The sequence below is a fragment of the Panthera uncia genome, chromosome C2, assembly GCF_023721935.1.
Source record: "Panthera uncia isolate 11264 chromosome C2, Puncia_PCG_1.0, whole genome shotgun sequence".
Classification (NCBI taxonomy): domain Eukaryota; kingdom Metazoa; phylum Chordata; class Mammalia; order Carnivora; family Felidae; genus Panthera; species Panthera uncia.
Genome location: NC_064810.1, coordinates 1,653,368 through 1,675,815, shown reverse-complemented (window position 1 = coordinate 1,675,815; position 22,448 = coordinate 1,653,368). Strand labels below are relative to the sequence as shown.

At 58.9% G+C, this 22,448-nt stretch overlaps 1 protein-coding gene across 1 annotated transcript; it reads right to left on the bottom strand.

The window, feature by feature from the left end:
- Window positions 1-8,310: 8,310 nt before the first annotated feature.
- PTTG1IP (PTTG1 interacting protein) lies at window positions 8,311-20,382 on the bottom strand. The gene is made up of 6 exons (XM_049627723.1): window positions 20,301-20,382; window positions 19,994-20,046; window positions 17,530-17,638; window positions 13,651-13,825; window positions 13,070-13,116; window positions 8,311-10,227 (listed from the first exon to the last, which is right to left on the bottom strand). Exons 1-6 carry the CDS (start codon window positions 20,365-20,367, stop codon window positions 10,181-10,183), a joined length of 498 nt encoding a protein of 165 aa, XP_049483680.1. The 5' UTR covers window positions 20,368-20,382; the 3' UTR covers window positions 8,311-10,180.
- Window positions 20,383-22,448: the final 2,066 nt, after the last annotated feature.

Here is a 22,448-nt window from a genome sequence, read left to right as displayed (position 1 = left end):
CGTCTTGGTGGGCCCTAACTCCAGGTGGCTGGGCTCTTCTAACGAGAGGACATTGGGACACAGAGATGGGAGAAATGTGGGCACAGAGGAGGGGCCGTGTGAGGACACGGGAGAAGATGGCCGTGTACCGGCCTCGGGGGGAACCCGGCCTGCCCACACCTGCATCGGGGGCGTCCTGCGTCCGGCACCATGAGAGATGAGCGCCCGCTGTCCAAATCGCCCCGCTGTGGCACTTTGTCGTGGTGGCCAAAGCAGGCCGGTGCTCCCCCAACCCGCTGAAGCCAGGCGGGCTGCAGGCACCAAAGCCTTACGTGAAGGTGATGCAGCCAGGGCGCCGAGGTCCCGGCCCCCAGGCTGTACCCGCTGGCCCGACACAGGCTGCTTCCGTGTCTCCAGATCCTGCCTTTGCCTTCGCGCGGCTGCGGAGCAGAATGTCTTCACTGTGACCTCAGGGTGGGTCCACTTTGTCACTGTCCTCAGGCCGAGGTGACAGTGACCTCACACTAAGCTCATTAGGCCCGATGGGGACAGGGAGAAGGCTGGAAGCTTAGTAACTGTGCGCCCCAGGGTGGGGGCTGAACCCCGCCCCGCTTGGGGTCATGCCGCCTGGGGGCCTTCCTGGGGAGGGGGCTGCCGGGAACACATCAGACTGTCTCTCCAGAGAGGACGGTCACTGCACGATGCGCTGGGCCCCGTGAAGGGTGTGCTGCACACCTGGGCCTTTTAGGGTTTTAGAGGTGACGTGGTCCACGTGTGGATGTGCTGCTCAGACCCACGTGTGGGATTGTCCTTAAGGCCACCATGACTGAGTGGGGCCTGGAGCACCTGAAGCACGGAGAGGCCGGGGCTGCCCGCCCAGGGCCTGGTGACCCAGCAGAGCCCGTGATACAGGAAGCGTGTGAGCCTTCTGGCAGGCCCCAAGAGAAGAACCACACACAGCCCCTGTCTAGTCCTTGGGAGGAAGGCTGCGCCCTGTGTGGACGATTCTCTACTTGGAAAGCGGCTCCTTGCCTGATCTGGGCACAGGGTCCCTGCCTCAACTGCCCGTCATGGATCGTGTATTACCTGATCAGCCGGTCACCAAACGCACATGCCTCGGGGCCAGGAAGAATGGGACAGCAGGTCCCGAACACGTCCAGACCCAGCAAGGCAGATTCCCTTAGTCCTTGAGGCTCGAACCTCCCAGTGGTCGGATGCTCTGCCCTCCAGGCCCAGGGGCACCAGCGTCACCCCCACCAGGCAGGGGTCACGTCCTTCTAGCTGTCAGAGGCCTGGGGCAGCACGCTCAGTGTGCTGAAAAGGAACCCTAACCGTTCTGCCCCCGCGTCACTCTGCAGCTCACCCAAAGGAAACACGGTCCTGGCGTGGAGTGCGGGACCACAGACCCCCAAGAGGACCCCCTCCCACTGCTCTGAGATTTCACAGGGGAGCCCTTTCCTCTCCCAACCAGCCTCACCAAAGCAAACTGAGGGACTGGGTGTTTGATGTGGTGCTAACACGCGGGGATGACAAAGCCCACCCAGCTGTGTGGCGTGGCCCACGGGACAGCAAGGGAGGGGCTGCCCTGGGCCTGGGGCTCGGCCAGCGCTACCTGCCGGTCTGGCTGCACCTCTGGGTCCAGCTGTACCGCAGCTCCTGGCCACTGTGACACCCTCAGAGAAGCCATGCTGGGGTGGCCTTGGGGAAAAGGACAGGCAGGTGTACTGGCCGCAGCCCACATCACTCACAGACCTCCCTGGAGAGACTGGGCCAGAAGCCGCAAGCAGGTGACGTCATGTGGGCATCCAGCTGGTGCTGGCGTCGTTCCAGAGAGCTGGGACTCAACAGCCAAGTGGTCAGGTCATTTGCCCAGAGCCCAACGATTCTCACTGGAGTGGCCAGTCCTCAAACCATTGGGGCCACGGGGCCCCAAGTGTCTACCCTTGAGTGCCGCCCGCTGTCTCTCAATGCCCAGCCGGCCATGACGTGCCAGGGGAAGCGCCTCAGGACAGCCACCCACCTGGACACCCACACCCAGGTCACCTGGTTGCAGCCTCTGACCCAGCCGCCCTCCAGACCTCGTCTTCTCTGCTCTATCACCTTTGAAAGGGGCCGGGAGAGAGGGCAGCCACCACAGTCCTCCAGGAAGCCTCACAGATGACTGTGGTCATACCTAGAGAAGACGCAGGTGGCCATCCTCTGACAGGCCTCTTCTGGAACAACCCTTGCCTTCTTGCCCTGGCCTGCTCCCTCCCAGTATGTCCCGACTTGCCTGGACGCCTGGCATTCCCCAGCCAGACTCTTTGTCTCTGTTCCTGACCAGGCCTAGAAGGTTCTGGAGATGTGTCCGTGCAGTGCCCAACACAAGCACCGTCCCATGGGCCCGGCTGCACTGGGGACTTGGGACTAACCCGAGCAGATTCCATCGGGGTGACTCGGGGGTGAAGGTCACAGGCAGAGCTGTTCTCTCCCGCCAGGCTCTGTGGGCAGATGGTGGCAGGCCCCACAACGGAGGAACGCTCATGTCCGTGCCCGGCCCCCACACCTGCAGCAGCACACATCCCTCTCCCCTCTCCTGGGGTTTTTGACGCGCCTGAAGGAGGGTGCACATCCCCAGAGGAAGCAAGTCCAAGAGGGGCTTCTTTCCAGACCCAGACTGAGTTATGCTGAGACACTGGGGAGCCACTTGGAAAAACATACGAATGGATTCATACTTTACACCTACACCAATGAAAATTCCAGAGAGATGAAAAACTTAGACGCAGGATCCAAATTAAAAAGTCTCTCGAAAAAACATAGGCAATGTAGCTTCATAATTCTGGAATGAAGAAAGGCCAAATAGAGCCACCCAAAAGCCATAAAGGAAGTCTGATGTTTGACTACATAAGAATCCAAAATTTCTTCATGACAAAAGCATTTGTGAAATGAATGGATGGATGGGTAAAGGTGGGTTGATGGATGCATGGGTGGGTGAATAGTGAGTGGATGGACGGATGAACGAGTGGGTGGATGGATGGGTGAGTGGATGGGTGGATGAGTGGACTGGATTGGTGGATGGATGGGTTGAATGAATGAATGGATGGGAGGTAGTAAGGGGTAGATAGGTAGATAGTGGGTAGGTGGGTGGGTGGGTGGGTGGATGGATGGGAGGATGGATGGATGGATGGATGGATGGATGGATGAGTGGATGGATGAGTGGATGGATGGATGGACGAGTGGATGGAGGGATGGATGGATGAATGGGTGGAGGGATGGATGGATGGATGGATGGATGGATGGATGGATGAGTGGATGGAGGGATGGATGAACGAGTGGGTGGGTGGGTGGCTGAGTGGATGGGTGGATGAGTGGACTAGGTTGGTGGATGGATGGGTTGATGAATGAATGGATGGGAGGTAGTAGGAGGTAGACAGGTACATAGTGGGTAGGTGGGTGGATGGATGAGTGGATGGATGGATGGATGGATGGATGGATGGATGGATGAGTGGATGGATGGATGGATGGATGGATGAGTGGATACAGGAATGGATGGATGGATGGATGGATGCGTGGATGGATGGATGAGTGGACTAGACTGGTGGATGTATGGGTGGGTGGGTGGATTGATGAATGAATGGATGAGAAGTAGCAGGGGGTAGATAGGTAGATAGTGGGTGGATGGTGGGTGGGTGTGTGGGTGGATGGATGGATGAATGGATGGATGGATGGATGGATGGGTGCGTAGATAGACAGATATCCTACTGGTCCCACTGCTCTAGTTAAACCCTGCTACATTAGGTGGCCAAAAGGACAAAAGAGTAGACCTGAGTCGGGGAACAGATCATATGTAGCACAGGACAGTTCTTCAGGTAGGCGGCCAGAGAAAGTGTACGGAATGGAGGGAGGGAATGTGGGTGGGCGCTGCCAGGATGCCTGGGAAGGTGCTTTAGGTGCTCCAGGGAGCAGAGGCTGAGACGGCGTGGGCTTGGTGTGTTCCAGGCACCAAGGGCGTCGGTGCCTGGAGGAGTGGGGAGATGCAGACGGGGAGACCCAGGAGTCTTTCTCGGCCACCCTAAGACCTTGAGTCTTATTCTCAGTGTGGAGGGAGCTGTGGGAGGTTTGAGTGGTCCCCCCATCAGGTTTGCAGCCTGAAGGTGCCCTTCAGGCCGGGGTGGATGAGAGGCCGCAGGGCAAGAGTAGCAGCAGAGGAGGAGGTGCAGGCTAGAGCAGAGACGGACTCCACAGTGCTCTGCACACCGTGGGGCGGGGTGGGGGACAGGGTCTGACTTGGGCCGGCTGTGGTGAGAGGCCACGGGACATGGGGTCAGGCAGTGGCGCAGAAGAGGAGGAATGCGGAGTCGGGGTCACTGCTGGCCTGGGAGAGACTGTCCAGGGGAAGGAGGGCACCAGCCACCAGCCGCCCCCACCACAGTGCCTGGCCTGCCCCGCTCTGATCCTGACCCAAGGGCACTGCATCTTCCGAGCACAGGACAAGGCTCCCCTCGGGCCCTCTGAAACAGCTCGTCCTAAGGATGTCGCCTGGGCCCCTGGAGTTCAGAGCCGCCCCATCCCAGCCCCGGGGCTGAGCACGCAGGCTTCTTGAGGGCTGGGTCCCCTCCCCTGCCTGCCCCTCCTCCCTGGGCCTGCGTCCGGGAGGCAGTCACCCGGGAGAGCAGCACCGTGGGAACCTCCTTGGGGACGAGCACAGGTCTCTGAGGAAGTCACCCAACCTTACACTCCCACCCTGAACTCTGGGTTCCTAAGATCCTATCATCGAGGGGTAAGGTGCCAGCCCTGAGGGGCAAGCTCCCCCGCTGGTGCCGTGCAGCGGTCCGTGGTGCACACGGCATCCCTCACGCTGCGGTAACTCTCCTATTCTTTATACCAAATTTACAATTCTTTATACTAGGTCAACTATTCTACTCTTTACGCCTAGTGAACAGTTCTTTATACTGGGTTAACTATTATTCATACCAAGTTAGCCGTACCTTATGCCTAGTTAATAATTTTTTAAGCCGAGTGAAGTACCCTTTACCCTGACGGAGTCAACTATGCTTTATGCTGAGTTAACTGCTCTTCAGGTTTTGTCCCATGTCCCAGTTGCCACTGGGATCCCAGCTGGCAGCACCCCTCCCCCACCCCCCCTTGCCCTCTACACGTGAGTGTCTGAGACCCTCTGAGTAGCCAGAGGTGACCCTCATGATTTTGTAAAAATGCTGAAAACAAGAAAAATGGCAAAGCTGTTATTAGGGATACAGAAAATTCCAGTGCTCTGCCCTGTCTGAGATACTCAGTGACTTAATTTTGGCAATCGTGGGTCACTTGTGAGTAGAATAAGAGGAACGAATACGTATAAAACCTCGAAAGCGTAAGATCAAGTTCCAAGAGAGGGGAGGAGGCCAGAGACTGGAGACCCCAGAGAGGGCTCTGACCAAAGGAAGCATGAAGGCGGTCAGCCAAGCGGCCAGCAGCTGCGGCAGGGACGGCGCTCGCCGATCCTGAGCACGCGAGGCAGCCGGGAAACAACGTCCTCTTAGAAAAATTCAATTATTGTGATGCGTCCAGCCTAGCCAGCATCCCAACCTCACCCCAAATGCCTGCAAAACCCCATCCCAGTGTGCACTCTCCGAGAAAACTCCTCACACTTACGGGGAGCTAGAATCTGTGAAAGGACTTGATGTTACAAGGACAGGGACGCCTTGGGGGGCTCGGTCGGCCATGTGTGCGACTTCGGCTCAGGTTACCATCTCGCGGTTCCTGAGTTCCGGCCCCTCATCGGGCTCACTGCTGTCAGCGCAGAGCCCACTTCAGATCCTCTGTCCCCCCATCTCTGCCCCACCCTGCTCGTGCTTTCTCAAAAATAAATAAAACAAACAAACAAAAAAAAATGTCATACGGACTGCGTTTAGTGACTTACCCGTAGGGAGGGATTATCCTTAGTTTTCAGGGCTTAAAAGGAGACAGCTGGTCCGAAACCAAATTAAGCATCATTCTTTAGCTCTGCGAGCAGAAAACCCATCAAGTATGCGAGGCCGCGCTGGCGCCCCCGGGCTCCTCCTGTGGGGTTGGCGTCTGCTCTGTGCGCGGGAGGGATCCACACTGGAGCCTCCTCTCGCTCCCAGGAGAAGCGGCAGAGATGGCGGGATGGAATCGCTCGCGGGATCGCAGCTCCTGACCCCGGACGTGCCAGATGTGGCCCTGGGGAGGGGAGGGGCACGCCCAGGCCCTGCGCACTGACCGACTCCCGGCAGTGGCATCGAGGAGAGGTGGCGGTGTCACGTCCCCGTCAGGCTGGCTGCCCTGCTCCTGCCCACCGGGGCCAGAGGCACAGGGAGAGCCCTGCCAGCGGGGACACGTCTCCGGACTTGGAGGCACCAGACGCACTGCCATCCACCCGACGTAGCAGCTCGAGCCGCTTTTACACTTGGGCAGATCCTCTGGACTCCAAGACCATTTTGGGGGCTGGGTCCCCAGCAGAGTGCGTGGGACTGGGGATGAGGGGCGTGGCAAGACTGTGCCCTCACCCGCTCCCAGCAACCCACACGGGGAGTCAGTGCCCCCTGCCCCCAGCGGGCTTGGCCAGACACCTTTGTACCAGGGGCCCCGTAAGCCCCAAAGTTGTGGCTGCCGCCAGATCCCTTGGCTCCTTGAAGCGAACACGTGGCCAGAGACGGCTCTCCGGTGGCAGCGATGACCGTGAGACATGCAGGTATCTGCTAAGTGCCGGCCACCGTGAGTTTGTCTACGAGTCCCGGGCCTCACTGGCGCCTGCTGGTCCCGGTGGGGTAGACGCCAAGAACCGCCACCGAATCAGCCACGGCCTGACCGGGGTGCGGTCGCCGGGGTCAGTGGCCTGCACAGCAGGGCAGTCAGGAGGGCACTGGGGTGTGGATGGGGGAGGGGGCAGGGAGCCCCAGACCTCCTGTAGCAGCGGACCCGACCCAGCAGCCACGTCAACGCCAGCACCCCAGCATGGCCTGGGCTCAGCCTGTCCGTCCCCGACCGCACCACACGCACAGGCACGCAGCCTGACAACTGCTCAGAGTAACCTACCTTCAGGTGAGGACTGGGCAAAGTCACACGGGGCCGCTTACCTCCAGCCTGCGAAATGGCACAGATTCCTCGAGGGGGCTGTCCTCTGTCTGGAGGGTAATGGGCAGATCCTGCCAACACTTTCGTAAGCATCACGGACGCCGTGATCCGGAATTCTACTCCTGGAAACTGACCCACAGCTCACACAAAGCAGCAAGGACAGACAGGAATGGAAACAGCCAGCACCTGCCAAGCAGACAGTGGGACGAGGCGCTCCGAGGCCCCTGGGGAGGCGGCGGCCACGTGCACGGATCCACGTGCTGATGGAGACCAGGAGCCCCGTGACGCAGACTGGCTCTGGAAGGGCACCGAGAGCCAGTTGGTGGGAGGTGGCCACCGATCACCCATCCAATCGTGGGTGTTTATTTTTGAGAGAGAGAAAGAAAGAGCACGAGTGGGGAAGGGGCAGAAAGAGACAGACACAGAGTCCGAAGCAGGCTCCAGGCTCTGAGCTGTCAGCACAGAGCCCGATGAGTGGCTCGAACTCACAAAATGTGAGATCATGACCTGAGCCGAAGTCAGATGCTAAACCGACTGAGCCACCCAGGCGCCTCCTCAAATTTTTTTGACGAGTGCAAGACCAGTGAGTTTCCCAAGTGGACTGGACACCTAGGGACGTGCCAGGCACGGGGACACCCCAGGACTACATCTCGACCTCACACTCCCCCGTTCTAGACTTCCCAGAAGAGCCTGGAGTTGCCCTGTGGCTGAGCATGGCTGCGGCACAGCAACGTCGGTGGGCTCACACTTCCCACAGGGACCACGGCCCTGGCGGACACGTTACCTGCACAACATTGCCTTTGCAGCACAGAGGAAGTCCCAGAGGCTCAGCCAGCCCAGCAGCAACTCAGAAGGGGGGTGGGTGCTCCCCAGTAGCCGGGCAGTGAGGACCCCCCCACCCCGGGGAAGGGAGGGAGGGAGGGAGGGATTCTATCGGCAGCCGAGCCAAGTACACGAAGCTCAAAGCCAGAACTTCTTTCTCCCAGAGTTCTTTGTATCTGATTCCAGCAGAGCAGAAGGAAGGTGCTGGTGGGGCAGGGCAGAAAACCTGCCTCGTGGACAGCAGACAGCTGGGGGTGGCCGGCAGGGGAGGGGGAGGACAACCTGGGGACAGAGCACGGCCGCCCCCTGGGCCATGGCACCGAAGCCGCGATTGCTCACACATCCCGGGGCGGGCCAGAATCTCTCTGTAGGCTACCTGCTGCCCTCCAGGTGATCGTGCTAACGCCACGGAGAAATGAGACACGAGGACACAGTGGATTCAACAAAGCGTGTATTAAACCACTTATTGGAAACTGGTTAAGATTAAGGCACTCTGAACTTGACGGTCTCCTTGAGGTTACAACACGTGGTGCTCTTAGGACTATTTATAAAATGCGGGGACCAGGACAGCCTCCCAGATGCGCTGGTGTGGCCTCGGTACCCCGAAGGGACTAAATGCGCTGTGTGAACAGGGCACAGCCCCACACCATTCACGACACAGCGTGACCTCACGTACATTACTGTATTAACACAAAGGCTGCTGGAGTCTGCTACAGAGTTTTTCTTATGAATAAAAGTAGAAAGTCAAAATCTGCAGGCTGCTATAAAATACTTAGGAATGTTTCGTAATACTTCAAATTGCTATCAAATGCCCAAGAAGTCAGAAAGAGATAGTCAAGAGTTTGTACAGTTAGTGTCTCAGCTTATGGACATTGCAGGACAGCGCGGTCACCTCACGGCACGGGCCGACGTGGCTGGGGGGTGGGGGGGGGGGGGGGGGGGGGGGGCTGTCGAGGGGTGTGGGGTGTTGGATCACACTGACCTGTATGAGAACCTTCCGTGACACGGAGAGCGGTCCCCGACGGCACAGTCACGAGTGCGAAAGCGGAACACATCGTTTGTCTTATGCACCTGTCGACCCACCTCCCCGAAGCTAAACGTCTTCCTAATCCAAAGCAATGTGGCGGTGGCCACCGGGACTATTTTCAGAGTGAAGAGAGGCAGTTCACACAGTTACTCCACGGTCTGCATCCCCGATAGGAAGGATGTGGTCATTTACTGAAGCCACAGATCTTGCTCTGAAAGGCCTGGGGCCGACGGAAGGCACCGCAGGGTGTACCCGGAGGCCACGGACAGCGTCCCAGCCAGAAGAGTGCGGTTCCAAGCTAGGGGTCGTGTGACAAGCAGGGCAGTCAGCAGTGTCTCCGTGTAGCACGTGGAAATCCCTCTGGCCGGCCCTGGACACCCTGCCCGACCCCCCAGTGGGCAGAGCCCCGCAGAGGGGCCCACGGGGCATGGTCCCTTCCTCCTCGGACAGCCTGGGGACCCCGTGGTCCCTGTGTGACCATGTTGCAGACGGCCTGACTAGGGAGAGCCTGGTGTGGCCACACACAGGACCGGCGCCGGCCGTCACCAGGGCTAAAAAGGGAGCGGGGCGGTGATGGCCCCTCCAGGCCCACGGCCCAGAGCACCTGCTGCTGCCCCCGCAGGGGGCTCTAATGCTTCATTTGTTATTCAAGTTTTCACTGGAAAAAAATCTTGGTGTTCCGGTAAAAATACAAATTAAAATTTAAAAACTGTCCTGTAAGCGGTCTGAATTTTGACAGTAAAATTTCTTGGTGAAACACCTTTGGTGGAGGAATGAAATCCAAGACTCATTTGAAACGGAATGAAACGGAACGGAACAAAACACAGATTTAAGGTGAATCTAAGTTCTCCCGGACGCTGCTCAGAGCGGCTGGGGTCAGAAGGCACGGCCTGGCAGACTGCGTCTGGGTGCCCGGCTCCCCGGGGGGGCTGCCACGCAGGGCGCACAGCCGCCAGCCGGGTGATGGAGGGCGGCGGGGTGACAGGGGCCCTTCCTCCCCCGCCGCGCGCGCACAGCGCGCCGTCGGGCACAGGGACGCGAGGACAGAAGGCGGGACGGAGGCCGGCTGCCCCGTCCGCGGTTGGCTTCGCCAGCGGAGAAGGGTAGCAGGATGTGGGCTTTGCCTCCTGGAAGTAACAACACAACCAACCGACCCCCCTGAAAAGCTTCGTGTCTGCGGTGACTAAATACAGATACAGAAGAGGGAACGGAAGCCCGCGGGTCCGCAGGGCGGCGGCGCCGTGCTCCCCGGAGCCGCGCAGGGACTGCTGGGCGCGTGGCTCAGTTGTTCTCGAACCTGGCATACGGGTTTTCCTCTTTAAACAGACCTGGAACAAAACAGACCTGGTTATAAATGTGCTCACACGGCAGGAAACGAAGTCCAAGGACACAACACAATTCAGTGTTTTGTGAACACTCACTGTGGCTCTAAGAAAAAGGGTGTTTGGAGCAGGTTCAAGCACCACGCTTCACCTTTTTATTTTTTTTGCAACTATTTCTACTTATTTATCTATTTTGCGAGAGAGAGACAATCCCAAGGAGGGGCTCGATCCCACAAACCGTGAGATCATGACCTGAGATCAAGAGCCAGATGTTTAACCGACTGAGCCACCCGGGCGCCCCTACGCTTAACCTTTTTGAAAGTCAAACCACAGGTGACTTTAAAATTGAAATAAAATTTACCAGAAACAATCATTCTAAGAAAAACAAACCTAAAGAAATAAAAACTTACTGGCTAATTCTCTCAAAGAGGAATTAAGAAACAGCCATTATTTCTCCCCACAGCGTTTGGCTAATATACAGAAATTAACAAAAGCACCCTAAATGTCCTTAGAATTAAGGCTACGAAACAATGAGGTGACTGTCCACTTCACCACCACCAAGTGCTCTGACGTGGCTAATATAACGCAGTTGTAAAAATACATCTCTGGTGCTAAACGCTCAGGCCTAGGAGTTTTCTCTTTGCAGTTCTGAACACACAGCCTCTCCCTCTCTTTAAAAACCTGTATCGCCCACACTTTTCTGGAGCCGCTGCACCAAGTGTATGTGCTGCAGGTGGGGGGAGGGGGTGGGCACGGGGCGGGAGGGCAGCCAGTGCGGAGGCAGGAGGGTGGCCCGTCTGGGGAGGACCGCCGCCTCGGCCTTGGGAGGAAGCCCACGGCGGTTCTGGTAAAGGGAGCCCGTGTGCCAGATGCCGAACACAGTCGTGTTGGAGCAGGACGAATGGAACCGCTCCCAGCTCTACTTCTGGTTTAAAGGGGAGAGACCGTGCTGTGATTAGGAAACCAGACGCCTTCTGAAACCAAGAGAAGGGTTTCCTCCATGCTGGTACGCGTGCCTTGGCCCGTCTCCCCCCTGGGGGCCCCCCGGGAATTCTTCCACGCGGCTGGGTCTTTGCAAAGTCCAGTCCGTTAGGTGGGCTTTACGTAAACAGGCACAAGCTGGCTTCCTCAGGGCAGTTCAGGGCCTGGCGCACCATCAAAACGGAGGAGTGAAGGGCCCCGGTGAAGGTCACGGAGAAGGCCCCGCGCCAGGAGCCCCGGCCCGAGGCGCCACCTGGCCTCGCACACACCGGGCAAGTGGGACACGGCAGAGGGGGCAGACTTTAGGTGCTACTCGTGCTTGGCGGTAAAGGCACCGTGGTGGAGTCTGTGTGTGAGTGCACGCGAACGCGTCTCTCTTGCCGTGCACGGTAACGTCAGTCAGGTGCCAACAAGCTCCTCTCAACACTTCAGTATCGTGAAGCAAGGTGCCCGTGCCAAGGACAGCTGGCGTTCACTGGGCACGAACGTGCGCCTGGAAGAGGCACCGGGGACAGACGGCACCGTGCCGACACGACCACTGACACGACATCACCCACGCGGGACCCCGCCCTTGCCTAGGCTGGGAACGAGCACCCGACACCGGGTGAGTGCTGTGGGCACCGGGGACCTGATGGGCCAGCTGGCAGAGGAAGCCGAGGGGCGGGAGCACACGAGGGAAGGCTCTGGCGGCTGCTGGACATCTCACCTGCAACCAAGGAGACCCAACGGCAGGGGGAGGGGCGGTCAGGGCAGCCTCGGGCCCCAGAACCCACACCCGGCGGCTGGCAGGGTCGACCCGAGCCTGAGGCGACACGCACAAGGGCGTGACAGTCAGAGGAGGCCTGCGTGGACGGAGGGGCCAGCCAGTGCTGGGTGGGGGTGCCGAGTCAACCGCACGGCCAGCAGCCCACCAGAGGGAGCCGAGGCTCCAGGACCCACTGCTCTAGTGCACAGGACCTGAAAACACCACGAGAACAGGGTGTTCCCTGTACAGACACAGAACTCCAAGAAGAGGGCGTTAGTTAGAAAAGATTTTGAGGGGCACAGTGGCTTGGACGGTTCAGCATCCAACTGTTGATTTCAGCTCAGGTTGTGATCTCAGGGCTGTGGGATCGAGCCCCACGTTGGCCTCTCTGGACAGTGCAGAACCTGCCTGGGATTTTCTCTCTCATAACAAACTTTCCAATAAAAAAAAAAAAAAAAAGGAAAGAAGAGATTTTGCAATTTTCCTAATCAGATTCAGCCCTGAGCCCAGCTGCCAGGTGCACCCGACACACAGCAAACACTGCTCAGGCCGTGAGGTCCACGAAAGCACCGCGGCCCAGAGCTGGAGGCCCCACGGCGGTCATCGGCGAGAGCGCAGTGCGGCCACTTCTAGCAATCCCAACAGCCCCAAACAACAGCATGGACGCGGATGTGGGAATCAGCAGAGAACCAACTCAACCCGGGAGCAGATTTAATGCTCTCGCGGACTAAAACATTAGTATCCCCCCCAAATCCCTCCGAACAAAAACCAAAACCAGATGAATCACTTGGCGGCATGGAGACCTCTGGCTAACTCCTTTAAAAGGCGCGCGGCCCGCAGTCAGGTGCGGGAGCGGTGGGAGCACCAGGCGCAGGGGAGGCCACAGGGACCCGTCGAGTTCCGCCCCCTCATCAGCAAACGGCGCTCAGGAATCCAGCTGAGAGTAAACACCCTAAGGCTTCACCTTTCCAGACATTCCGTGGAGTTAGCTCCTTCCGGACCGCGCGGTCTAGAACCAATCACTCCTCCCGGAAGCCTCAGCCCAGACCCTACAGTCACGTCTCACGGCCCGGAACCCACTCCCGGACAAACAAAAGATGCATGCAGTCAGTCGATCCTTACCGTATTTTTTTCTGATTTCATCGTGTCTGGATTTCATTTCTGCTCTCCTAAAAAGACAAAGAAATCTCACTTAGCACCAAAATATAACACAATGTTAAATGATGTACCTTCAGCAGAGTGGGGGTCTGTCCTCTTTTCCAGGGAAGAGACCAGGGACCAGTGTGGGGACAAGCCCAGCCGCCAGGCCAGGCAGCATGAGGCTGTGTCAGCATCACGTCCTTTGATTCTGAGTTTCAACAAAAGAAATTCAAATATCCAAGACTGTATTTTTTAAAAATATTTTTCACGTAAAGAAAAACCTGACGTCAGATTCTGAGGAAGGTTGGGAACACGCAAACGTTAGTTTTTACTTAGGGGCACACGGCGTTGCGGGGACAGCGCAGAAACCCGCAGGGCCTCAGCCCCCACTGGCAGCTGACCTGACGCGGCAGCGCCTCTCCGGGCCACCATCCCGTTCCACGGGCAGGGACAGGAGACCCGCCTCCCTCGCCCTGTGCCACAACCCATAGGGGCGCACCCCACGGCAGGGGTCGTTTCCCAGGGCCGCGCAGGCTGGGTTCCCGAGCCAACGGGGACCTCACCTCTCCTCCTGCCGGACCCTGCGCTCCTCGCGCTCCCGCGCGGCCTTCTCCTCTTCCTTATCCGGCTTCCGGCTCCTCTTCCTGCGGCAGCAGCAAGCGCAGCAGCACGCGGCCAAGGCCAGCAGCACGGCCCCCCCCACCACCGACAGGGTGATGATCAGCGCCTCGAAGTTCACTGCAAATCCCAGCGGGAGGGAGCCGGGGGTCAGGACGGGAGCGGGACCGCCCCCTCCCCCACAGGCGGGCCGCAGCCCGCGCAGGGGCCCCTCCTATGTCTCTCAGCGTGTTCGTGGGACTTAAGAACAGTTTACCGGCCGACCACGCAGACCCAGGCCACAGGGTCCGAAGGCGCTTCGAGCCTGACAGACGGTAACAAAGCGGGCCCGCCCTGAGGGACTCCTCCAGACGGAAGGGGAGCCCCGTGCAGCTCAACTGATTATTTACATCCAAGTCCACGGCCCTACACGGCTGGCCCTTGAACACGGTTCACACTGCGTGGGTCCCCTAACACGTGCATTTTCAAGACCTACGGGGCAGAACTCAGGCGTACCTCCTCTTCCTGAGATCTCCTTACGAACACCTCCCCCACGTCACTGCAAGGACACGGTGTGGAAGAACACAACACACAACACAGGTGCTCATCGGCTGCCTGCGTGATCGTAAGGCTTCCGTCAACAGATGATGCGTTTTCAGGGAATCGAAAGTTGTGTGCGGATTTTCGAGGACGTGGGGGGGGAGGGGTGGTCAGTGTCCCTCACGTGTACGTTGTTCAAGGGTCAAGTGCGCTGACTGCCCCCGGGGAGACTCTGTGAGCCCTTCGGGCCCAGCCCCTGCCCCACCCGGGGCTTGAGGACGGCTGCTCGAGGATTTTGTCATTTCCTGTCAAGACCCAACTTCTGAGGCAAACAAGTAGTTAAAACAAGGTTCTCGATTCTTTCAACTTCTTTTAAGGATTTATAAACCCAAACCAGTCCCTATTTTTCTACTTAATTCAAACCAGAGAACTCGAGTTTTCACTCATCCACTTAAGTCAGCCCTGGAAGAGGCTTCAAGAGCGAACTCCCCCCCCCCCCCCGATGGTGGAGCGTTCCTGGCACTGAAGTTAGAAAGTCTGGCCGCCACGTAGAGCTGGTCCCCTCGAGTCTCCCCCGTTTCCCGGTTTCCCGTTGGTGGCTGGGCGGGGCTTGCCAGGTGGGAGAGGGAGGCCGACCCCCAGTGCCCGGCGCCCTTCAGACCCCACTCAGGCCCGCACAGACCCTCACGTTCAATGCAGCCGGCCGCTGGCCTCACACACTCTGTACTTTGTTCAGCTACTTTCTTTTCTTTTTTATGTTTATTTACTTTTGAGACAGAAAGCGTGAGCGGGGGAGGGGCAGAGAGCAGGGGAGACAGAATCCCAAGGAGGTTCCATACCACCAGCACAGAGCCCGACACGGGGCTCGAACCCACGAGCTGCGAGATCATGCCCTGAGCAGAAACCAAGAGTCACAGGCTTGACCGATGGAGCCACCCAGGCATCTCTGTTCAACTACTTTAAACAGAAACAGGTGTTACATCTGAAATGCCTTCTGGGCTTTAGAGCGTGTGTTTTCTTCCCTCCTTTGACCTGTTCTGGAAGTGCCGGCAGCACAAAAATTAGCAGGAACAGGTGTAAGAAGAAAAGACCTTTGCTGGCAGATGGCATCATCTTCTGACCAGAGAACTTCAAAATAATGAACTTTAAGAGCCAATCTGATCAGTAAGACAGCTGGTTCTGAAATATATCTACCACCCCCCTCCCCCACCTCCAAGACAGCATTTCTGACGAGCAGCTAAAACCAGTTACAAAATAAAAACAGACATCTGGTCGTGACGGAGGAAAGTACCAAGGGCCCCTGTCCCCACAGCCCTAGGCGGGAAGGCTGTGGCGTGCTCCTCAAGGACGGAAAGACGGCCTCTGTGCATGAACACCAACCCTGCTTGTGCACGACGGTTTAACATGGTAAAGATCTTATTTTCCCCCAAACGAACACAGATTCAAAGTCATCACAGGTAAAACCCCAGAAGAATTTTGCCGAGAAGTGGGTGAAAGAATTGTAAAGCACCCACAGCACGAGGTCTAGATCTGGTGCTCCCTGACATGTGGGGGCCCCCAGTCTCCCCAGATGGCATGAGCCCCACCCACCCCCACTCTATTCCCACAGAGCAGGTCCTCGGCCAAATAACCCTACCCAATCCTCTGCGGTGCATGCGGGGACCCATAGCGGTTCCCACTTATCCCCGATGGGCAAGTAGCAGGCTCCCGTGCCCCCCTGGCCCTCGGGGTCAATTAAACCAAGCACGTGCTCTCCCGGGAACCAGGAACACGGCAGAGCCTGCCCCCCACAACCCCTGGCTAGTTCCTGTCCCCCTCCCCCAGGCTGAGTCACCACGAACCGCAAACTGCTGTGGCCTGCTGTGGCTCTGTCTGTCCCGAGTCAGGGGTACGGCCAGCCCCACAGCCCTAAGGTGGGAATTTCATTTCACAGGCCAATGATCAAAAATGCCCCCACCTGAAAGGTGTTCAATATCGTCAGTCATGAGGGAAGAGCAAATCAAAGCCACAATGAGATGCCACTTCAAACCTGCCAGATGGACGAAAATGAAGGTGACAGATTACCCCAGGCCCTGGCAGGGATGTGGGACAAGCGGGAGCCCTGGTCGCCTGAAGGAGCCCTTCTTGAAAGGCGATGAGTCCACAATCCCGCTGCTCAGCATGTGCCCAGCGGGAGTGAGTGGGGGGCTGCCCACGAGCACGTCTGCAGCAGCACGGGGACCCCGGGCGTCCCCAGCAGCAGAGTGGGCACAGGGTGCCAAGCAGCAGCGAGACAGGCAGCCGGTACTCGTGACGCACGAGTCTCAGACATGCCCCCGAACGGGGAGTCGGACAGACCAGCACGCTTACTTTAAGTGAAGGGCGGGGCAGGCAGCACTCCCTGGGGTGGCAGGTCAGTGCACTGGCTGCCCACGGTCCCGACAGGGACAGGTTGTGAGCGCTGGGAATGGTCTACATGCTTTGCTGAGTGCGGATTACCTGTGGACTCGTGTGAAAATTCGCTGAACATACGCGTGTGTGCGTACACGTGTGTGTTTACGGTATACGAGGACAGGAAGGGAGACTTAACGTGTGTGCGCATCATTAGAAGTTATGCTTCAACTTTAAAACACCTTGGGGGCACCCGGGTGGCTCAGTCAGTTAAGCGTCAACGGTTCATTTCAGCTCAGGTCATGACCTCGCAGTCCATGAGTTCGAGCCCCGAGTCGGGCTCCGTGCCAACCGCTCGGAGCCTGGAGCCTGCTTCAGATTCTCTGTCTCCCTCTCTTTCCACCCCTCCCCAACTCATATGTGCGCATGCGTGTGCTCTCAAAAAATAAACGTTAAAAAGTTTTTTTAAATAAACGCATAAACGTTAAACAAATCACCTTCTAGAGAAAATAGAAATAAAAGCACCTCAACGGTTCATGCTCAAAGTGCCAAGGGCTCCCTGGTCCAGGACTGGTCTCTGTGGGATCTCAAAAAGGGTTGACGTCCCCCAAGAGAGAGCGCCTACAGAATCCACCACACGCAGGCAGAAAGGGACATAGAAACGCAGGGACCTGACCGTGCTGACCTAGCAGGACTCCAGGCACACAGACGCCAGCAAGACGCAGTCCCCAAGCTGACCCTCTTCCCTCCGCCTCGCAAGTGGGCCTCCGGCACCCCGGGGACCCCTGGCTGCCCTCCCAGAAAGCACGCATTCTCACTGGCTTCCTGACTTCCTGCAGGGAGCCCGTGTTCTGGCAGCTTATGCTAACTGAGCACACCCAGACCCTCCCAGACAGTACTGACTCTGCAAGAGTTCCGTGAACACGAAGACTTACCCCAGCAAACGCCCCAGCGTGCAGAGCTCAGCGTACAAAGGGAGCTGGGTGGCAGGATCCTGGTCACGGGGTAGTCCAAGCACGCCTTATTGGTGTTGCACCAAAGGCACTGAAAGAGACGAATGTTTGCCAAACCCCAGAAACGCAGCGTAAACACCAAAGAACCAGACGGTCCAGGATACAAGCCCAGCCACACCGTCTGCTCCCCCTCAGGGGCTGAGCGGAAGGCCGTGGTCCTCACCCCGCCACAGCAGCTCCACCCCGCCTTGCCCACCAGGGCCGATGTTACCCAGACCCTCTTCCTTCAGGCACCCTGCCCAGCCTCTCGGCCTCCGTGCAGTCCTGGAGGCCGCCAGGTGGCTTCCCGCCCGGGGTCTTTGCACGGCCTCCTCCCTGTGCCCGGAACCTTCTTCTCCGAACACACGCCCCTCAACCTCCTCCACAGGGCCTACCTGCCCCACCCCCCTACTTCCTTCCCTTCCCGACACACCGTCTCGGATCGTCTGCAGGAGGACAGGCGGGACCACGCTCATTACACGTTTGCTGGTGGACTTTTGCAACCTTGGCAATCGCCGTACAAAGATCCTACCTGTGGTCTCTCCGGCCGCACTGGCCGTTAAAGACAACGCAACTAAGGCTCAAAGCGTCCCTCCCAGGACCTGAGATTACTGCAGTGACATGCCCGCGGTGAGCCATCCAGGTGGCACTGACAGGGCACGCACACAGTGTGCCCTCAGCCTCCCCTCTGGCCTCCCAGGCCCCTACCTGTCCTTCCAGAAACCCGCGTGCGCCCGAGGACCCGTGTGGGCAGGCCTCCTGCGGTCCCTGCACCCTGCATTTTTGACCGGACCCGTCTGCGTCCACAGCGGGCCCACGCCTTCAGGCTTACTGCCCGTCTGCCTGCTGAGATGGGGGTGCGTGTGCCCCCACAACGTCCTCCCACAGAAGGAAGGGCTGGACCGGACGCCGCCGCGGAAGTGCGTACTCCTGAAGCCAGAGCGAGGCAGGACACCAGGCTCCTTTGCGGCCGGGAGGACTTCCGACGGTGACATCCGCCGCTAAAAAGCCGTGCCACCAGGAAAACGCGCAGACAGGTGAGCAAGTTCAGGGTTACCAACAGTAAGGTCTGAGGCTGCGGTAGCAACACCCTTCAGTCTTTAACCAGCAAACACAAGGGTCCACTCAGACCCTACGACGCGACACGCTGCCAGGTGGTCAGCAAGTTCTCTTCTGAAAGCGTGGCCAGCATCCTAGGGCAGAAACCACCCGGCCCGTCTGTCCTGACCTGCCTCGCAGGGTTCCCCGCTGCCAGGAAAGGGAGGACAGGCTGCGTGGCTCTAAACTATCCTCGTAAAACCCGACTGGAGGGAGCTTCCCCTACGGTCCCAGACAAAGGCGTCAAAGCCCAGGGACTGCTCGGGGAGCCACACGGGATGGGGCAGAGGGACCCTGACGGGCCCCACACGGTGGCAGACTTTCTCCGACGTGCCTCTCTGCTGGTCCCCGACGGCCAGCCACACACGTGCCTGTGTGTCAGATCCCAGGATGGTCCACCTGGAGGAGACCGCCAAGAGCACCGGACCTGCTACAGGGCGGCTGCCCTCCTGCTCGAGGTCACGCAGGGTCAGCACGGGAGCATCCTGGCTCCCAGTCTTCCCTGTAATTCTGGTGAGCTGGTCAGTCTGAGCCCAGGACGCCAGGCCCTCCGGGCTGAGGGCCCGCATCTCTCCTTGCCCTCACCCTTCCCCGTTCCCAGGTGAAAAGCCCAGGGAGGAGCATCCACCCCAACCCAGGACAACTGATGGAGAACGCGGGACACATTGCGAGGACTGGGGGGCCCACGGTGCGTGGACGGCCCTCATTCCTGTGGGCAGGCCGGTTGGGGAAGCAGACTCCCCAGCCCTGGCTGAGCACCACGGCAGGCGGGGCCTCTGGGAACTTGCAGGACGCTCCCGGCCCCATCTTGGGGTTCCATGTGCAAAACAGAGTCACGGTCCCCGTCCCCAACAGGCCTCTATGCTCTAGTGGCATCGACATGAAAGCACGGACCACGGGTTCACAGTTGCAGATTAGACGCTAAATGACGCCCAGCCCAAGTGCCCATCCTTCTCCGTTCCCCTTGCCCTCCACTCCCCCATCCTGCTTCTGAACACCGCCCCCCCACCATCACCAAGCCCACCAGCCTCAATGAGGCCTCCTGCCCACTCACACGTGTCCCCAGCCGTGGGGCCCAACCCAGTTTATAAGCCCAGACACCTGGTCAGGAGGTAAGCATGCGTGTTAATGACGCTCAGGTGACATCTGCAGTTCTCACGAGACGGTTTACTACTCCTGAGAAAGACTAAAATGGCATTCGACCCCCATTACAGAAACTATCTCCACAAACCCCAGACGGCAGAACCTTTAACACCCACAAGACCCCACCCCCCCCACCCCGTCGTGGAGAGCGGGGGTGTCTACTTACAGAGACGTTTTTCAGGCACTCCTCACAGGTCCTGTTTGTGTTCTGAGAACAAGCTGCGGGCAAAGGACAGACAGGTCACTGAGAACTGCTCACTGGAAACACCGGCCCAGGCGGCCAGGGAGGCACCCAGTCTGCGCTCTGAACCACGGAGACGAGCAGCCAGCCTCCCAGGTACAGCAGCGGGAGTTTCCCAGCCTTGCTGCAGGCCGGCCACCGGGGAGCGTGCACACGCAGCCCCAGGGTCCCATCTGCAAGGGGTCGTGCGGAGAAAGGGGCCTCGGGGCACAACGGTGGTACCGGTACGTACCTTCGGGGAAGAGGAGCGGAAGTGGGCGCGTAGCACGCACCCAACTGGCCCAGGCCCGCTGGCTCATCGGCACAGTCTCTGGAACCAAAGGCCGCGGCAATGCCAGGCCCGTGGGACTAAAGCCAGGCCTCGGCCCCCGCCAGTCCCGCCCAGACCTGAGGGAGAAGCCCCCCCGGAATCCACCGGCTCCAGCCGCTCTTCACGGCAGGGACACCCAGCCAACAGCCCCGGAACTCGCAGCCGGGGGGAAAAACGTCCAAACCCTCTCAAGCAGCTGCCGTCTTCCGCACCCAGAGCTGAGCACACACGCTTACTCCGAAGAGAGGTCCGTGCCACCTCGTGAGCCACCGGAACCGCACGCCCCAGTCGTAAGGAGCGACCACTTTGCAGGCGCCGGGGAAACTGAGATTAGAAGGGCTGACGAGGCCAAGTCCGCAGAGGCGGAGCCCCAGGGCACTGTCCGCCGCGGCGGCGGGAGGCGAGGTGGCTCAACCTCAGCCATCGCACCCAAGCGCTTTGCTCAAGACGCTAGGAAAACGTGCCCACTTTACGGTGCCAGGGAAGCCGACGACAGCCAGATGCGCGCGTACAGAAGGTGGGCACACCGGTGGCGACGGAACGGCGCTCGGCCACGAGGAGCGCGCCGCGCGCACGGAACACGGAGCCTTCACCACGTCACGTGGACCGACGGACACCGGACACGGACGACCACCGGCCGGATTCCACGGGCGTGCGGTTCCGAAGCCGGCGAACTCATCTGCACCGGGAAAGGGACGGCGGCGGCCTGAACCTTCCGGAGAGATGGGCGCGTGCTGGAGCGTGACGGGGGTCACGTGGGCGTCACTCACCCAACGGCACACGTAAGACTCCCGTGTTTCACCGCACGCAAGATTTGTCTCCAAAGGAAAAGACAAACGTGAAGCTCCAGGTCACGACGCGCGCGGGGAGGTACCGGGACGAGCGCAGGATGTCTGCCGCGGACTTCGCAGAGCTTACCAGAGGGTCCGGGACGGGCCCCACGACGGAGGAGACCCAGCCAGACGTGAACAGCCGACACCCACGTGGCGGGCGTGCGAGGGAGCGCTCGCCGTGGGGTCTTCCCACTCTCCCGCGCGTGTGAACGCGCTCGTGACGCGTGACCCCGTCTGCCCAGGGGAGGAGCTCCCGTTTCAGTCACACGCGTGCTCATGACGTCCGCGAAGCGGGACTAACTCTCAGGCGCGTGAAGCCTAACCCTTCTACCTTCCACGTGCTAAGCACGATCCCACTTTGTTTAAAACGAAAGCCCGCTTGTCACGGGCCATCCCACGGCCGTCTTTCCGCTGGCACGCCACTGGCTTTACACTAAAGCTGACTTCCAACTACTGTTCTCAGAACGACGGACTCAGGGCGCCCGGGTGGCTCAATCGACCGAGCACCTGACTCGCGATTTTTGCTCAGTCACGATCCCAGGGCCGTGGGATCGAGCCTCACGTTGGGCGTGCTGTGTGTGGAACCTGCTTGGGATTCTCTCTCTCTCTCTGTCTCTCCCCATCTCTCTCGTGTGCTATCAAATACAAAATAATTTTTTTTTAATTTTTTAATGTTTATTTTTGAGAGAGACAGAGACAGAATGCGAGTGGGTTAGGGGCAGAGAGAGAGGGAGACACAAAATCCGAAGCAGGCTCCAGGTTCCGAGCTGTCGGCACAGAGCCTGATGCGGGGCTCGAACTCACAAGCTGTGAGATCATGACCTGAGCCGAAGTCGGACGCTCAACCAACTGAGCCACCCAGGCACCCCAGATACAAAATAATTTAAACATTAAAAAAAAAAAAAAAGAAAAAGAACAGACATAACTTAGCTCCACGGAGGTAAAGAAACAGACAAGTCACAGAACCCCTCGATCTCTGCCAGCACCACTCAGAGGCGGGGTCGCAGAGGCGCCAGGACAGGGACAGGAACAGCACCGTCTGTCTCAGAAGCCCCGTGCCCTGGAGCCTGGAGGCGGGCCGGCTGTGCCAGGGCCGGGGACTCGGCCGCCACATCCAAGCACTCCCTCTGTCCGTCCGCCAAAGGGCCAGGCAGCGGGGGGGCCTCAGTGTCTAGACACAGTTCCCCAGGAAAGGGGCCAGGGCTCCTCGGAGAAGCAGCTGATCCCAGAAGTGGGG

Bases quoted from the DNA above. Each gene is read 5' to 3' on its own strand.
- PTTG1IP (XM_049627723.1), bottom strand. From the start codon at position 20,367: ATGAGCCAGCGGGCCTGGGCCAGTTGGGTGCGTGCTACGCGCCCACTT. The intron at 13,826-17,529 runs GTAAGTCTTCGT...TGGGATTTGCAG, and splicing joins ACGCTGGGGCGTTTGCTGGG to TGAACTTCGAGGCGCTGATC. The intron at 10,228-13,069 runs GTAAGGATCGAC...GTTTTGTTCCAG, and splicing joins TGAAATCAGAAAAAAATACG to GTCTGTTTAAAGAGGAAAAC.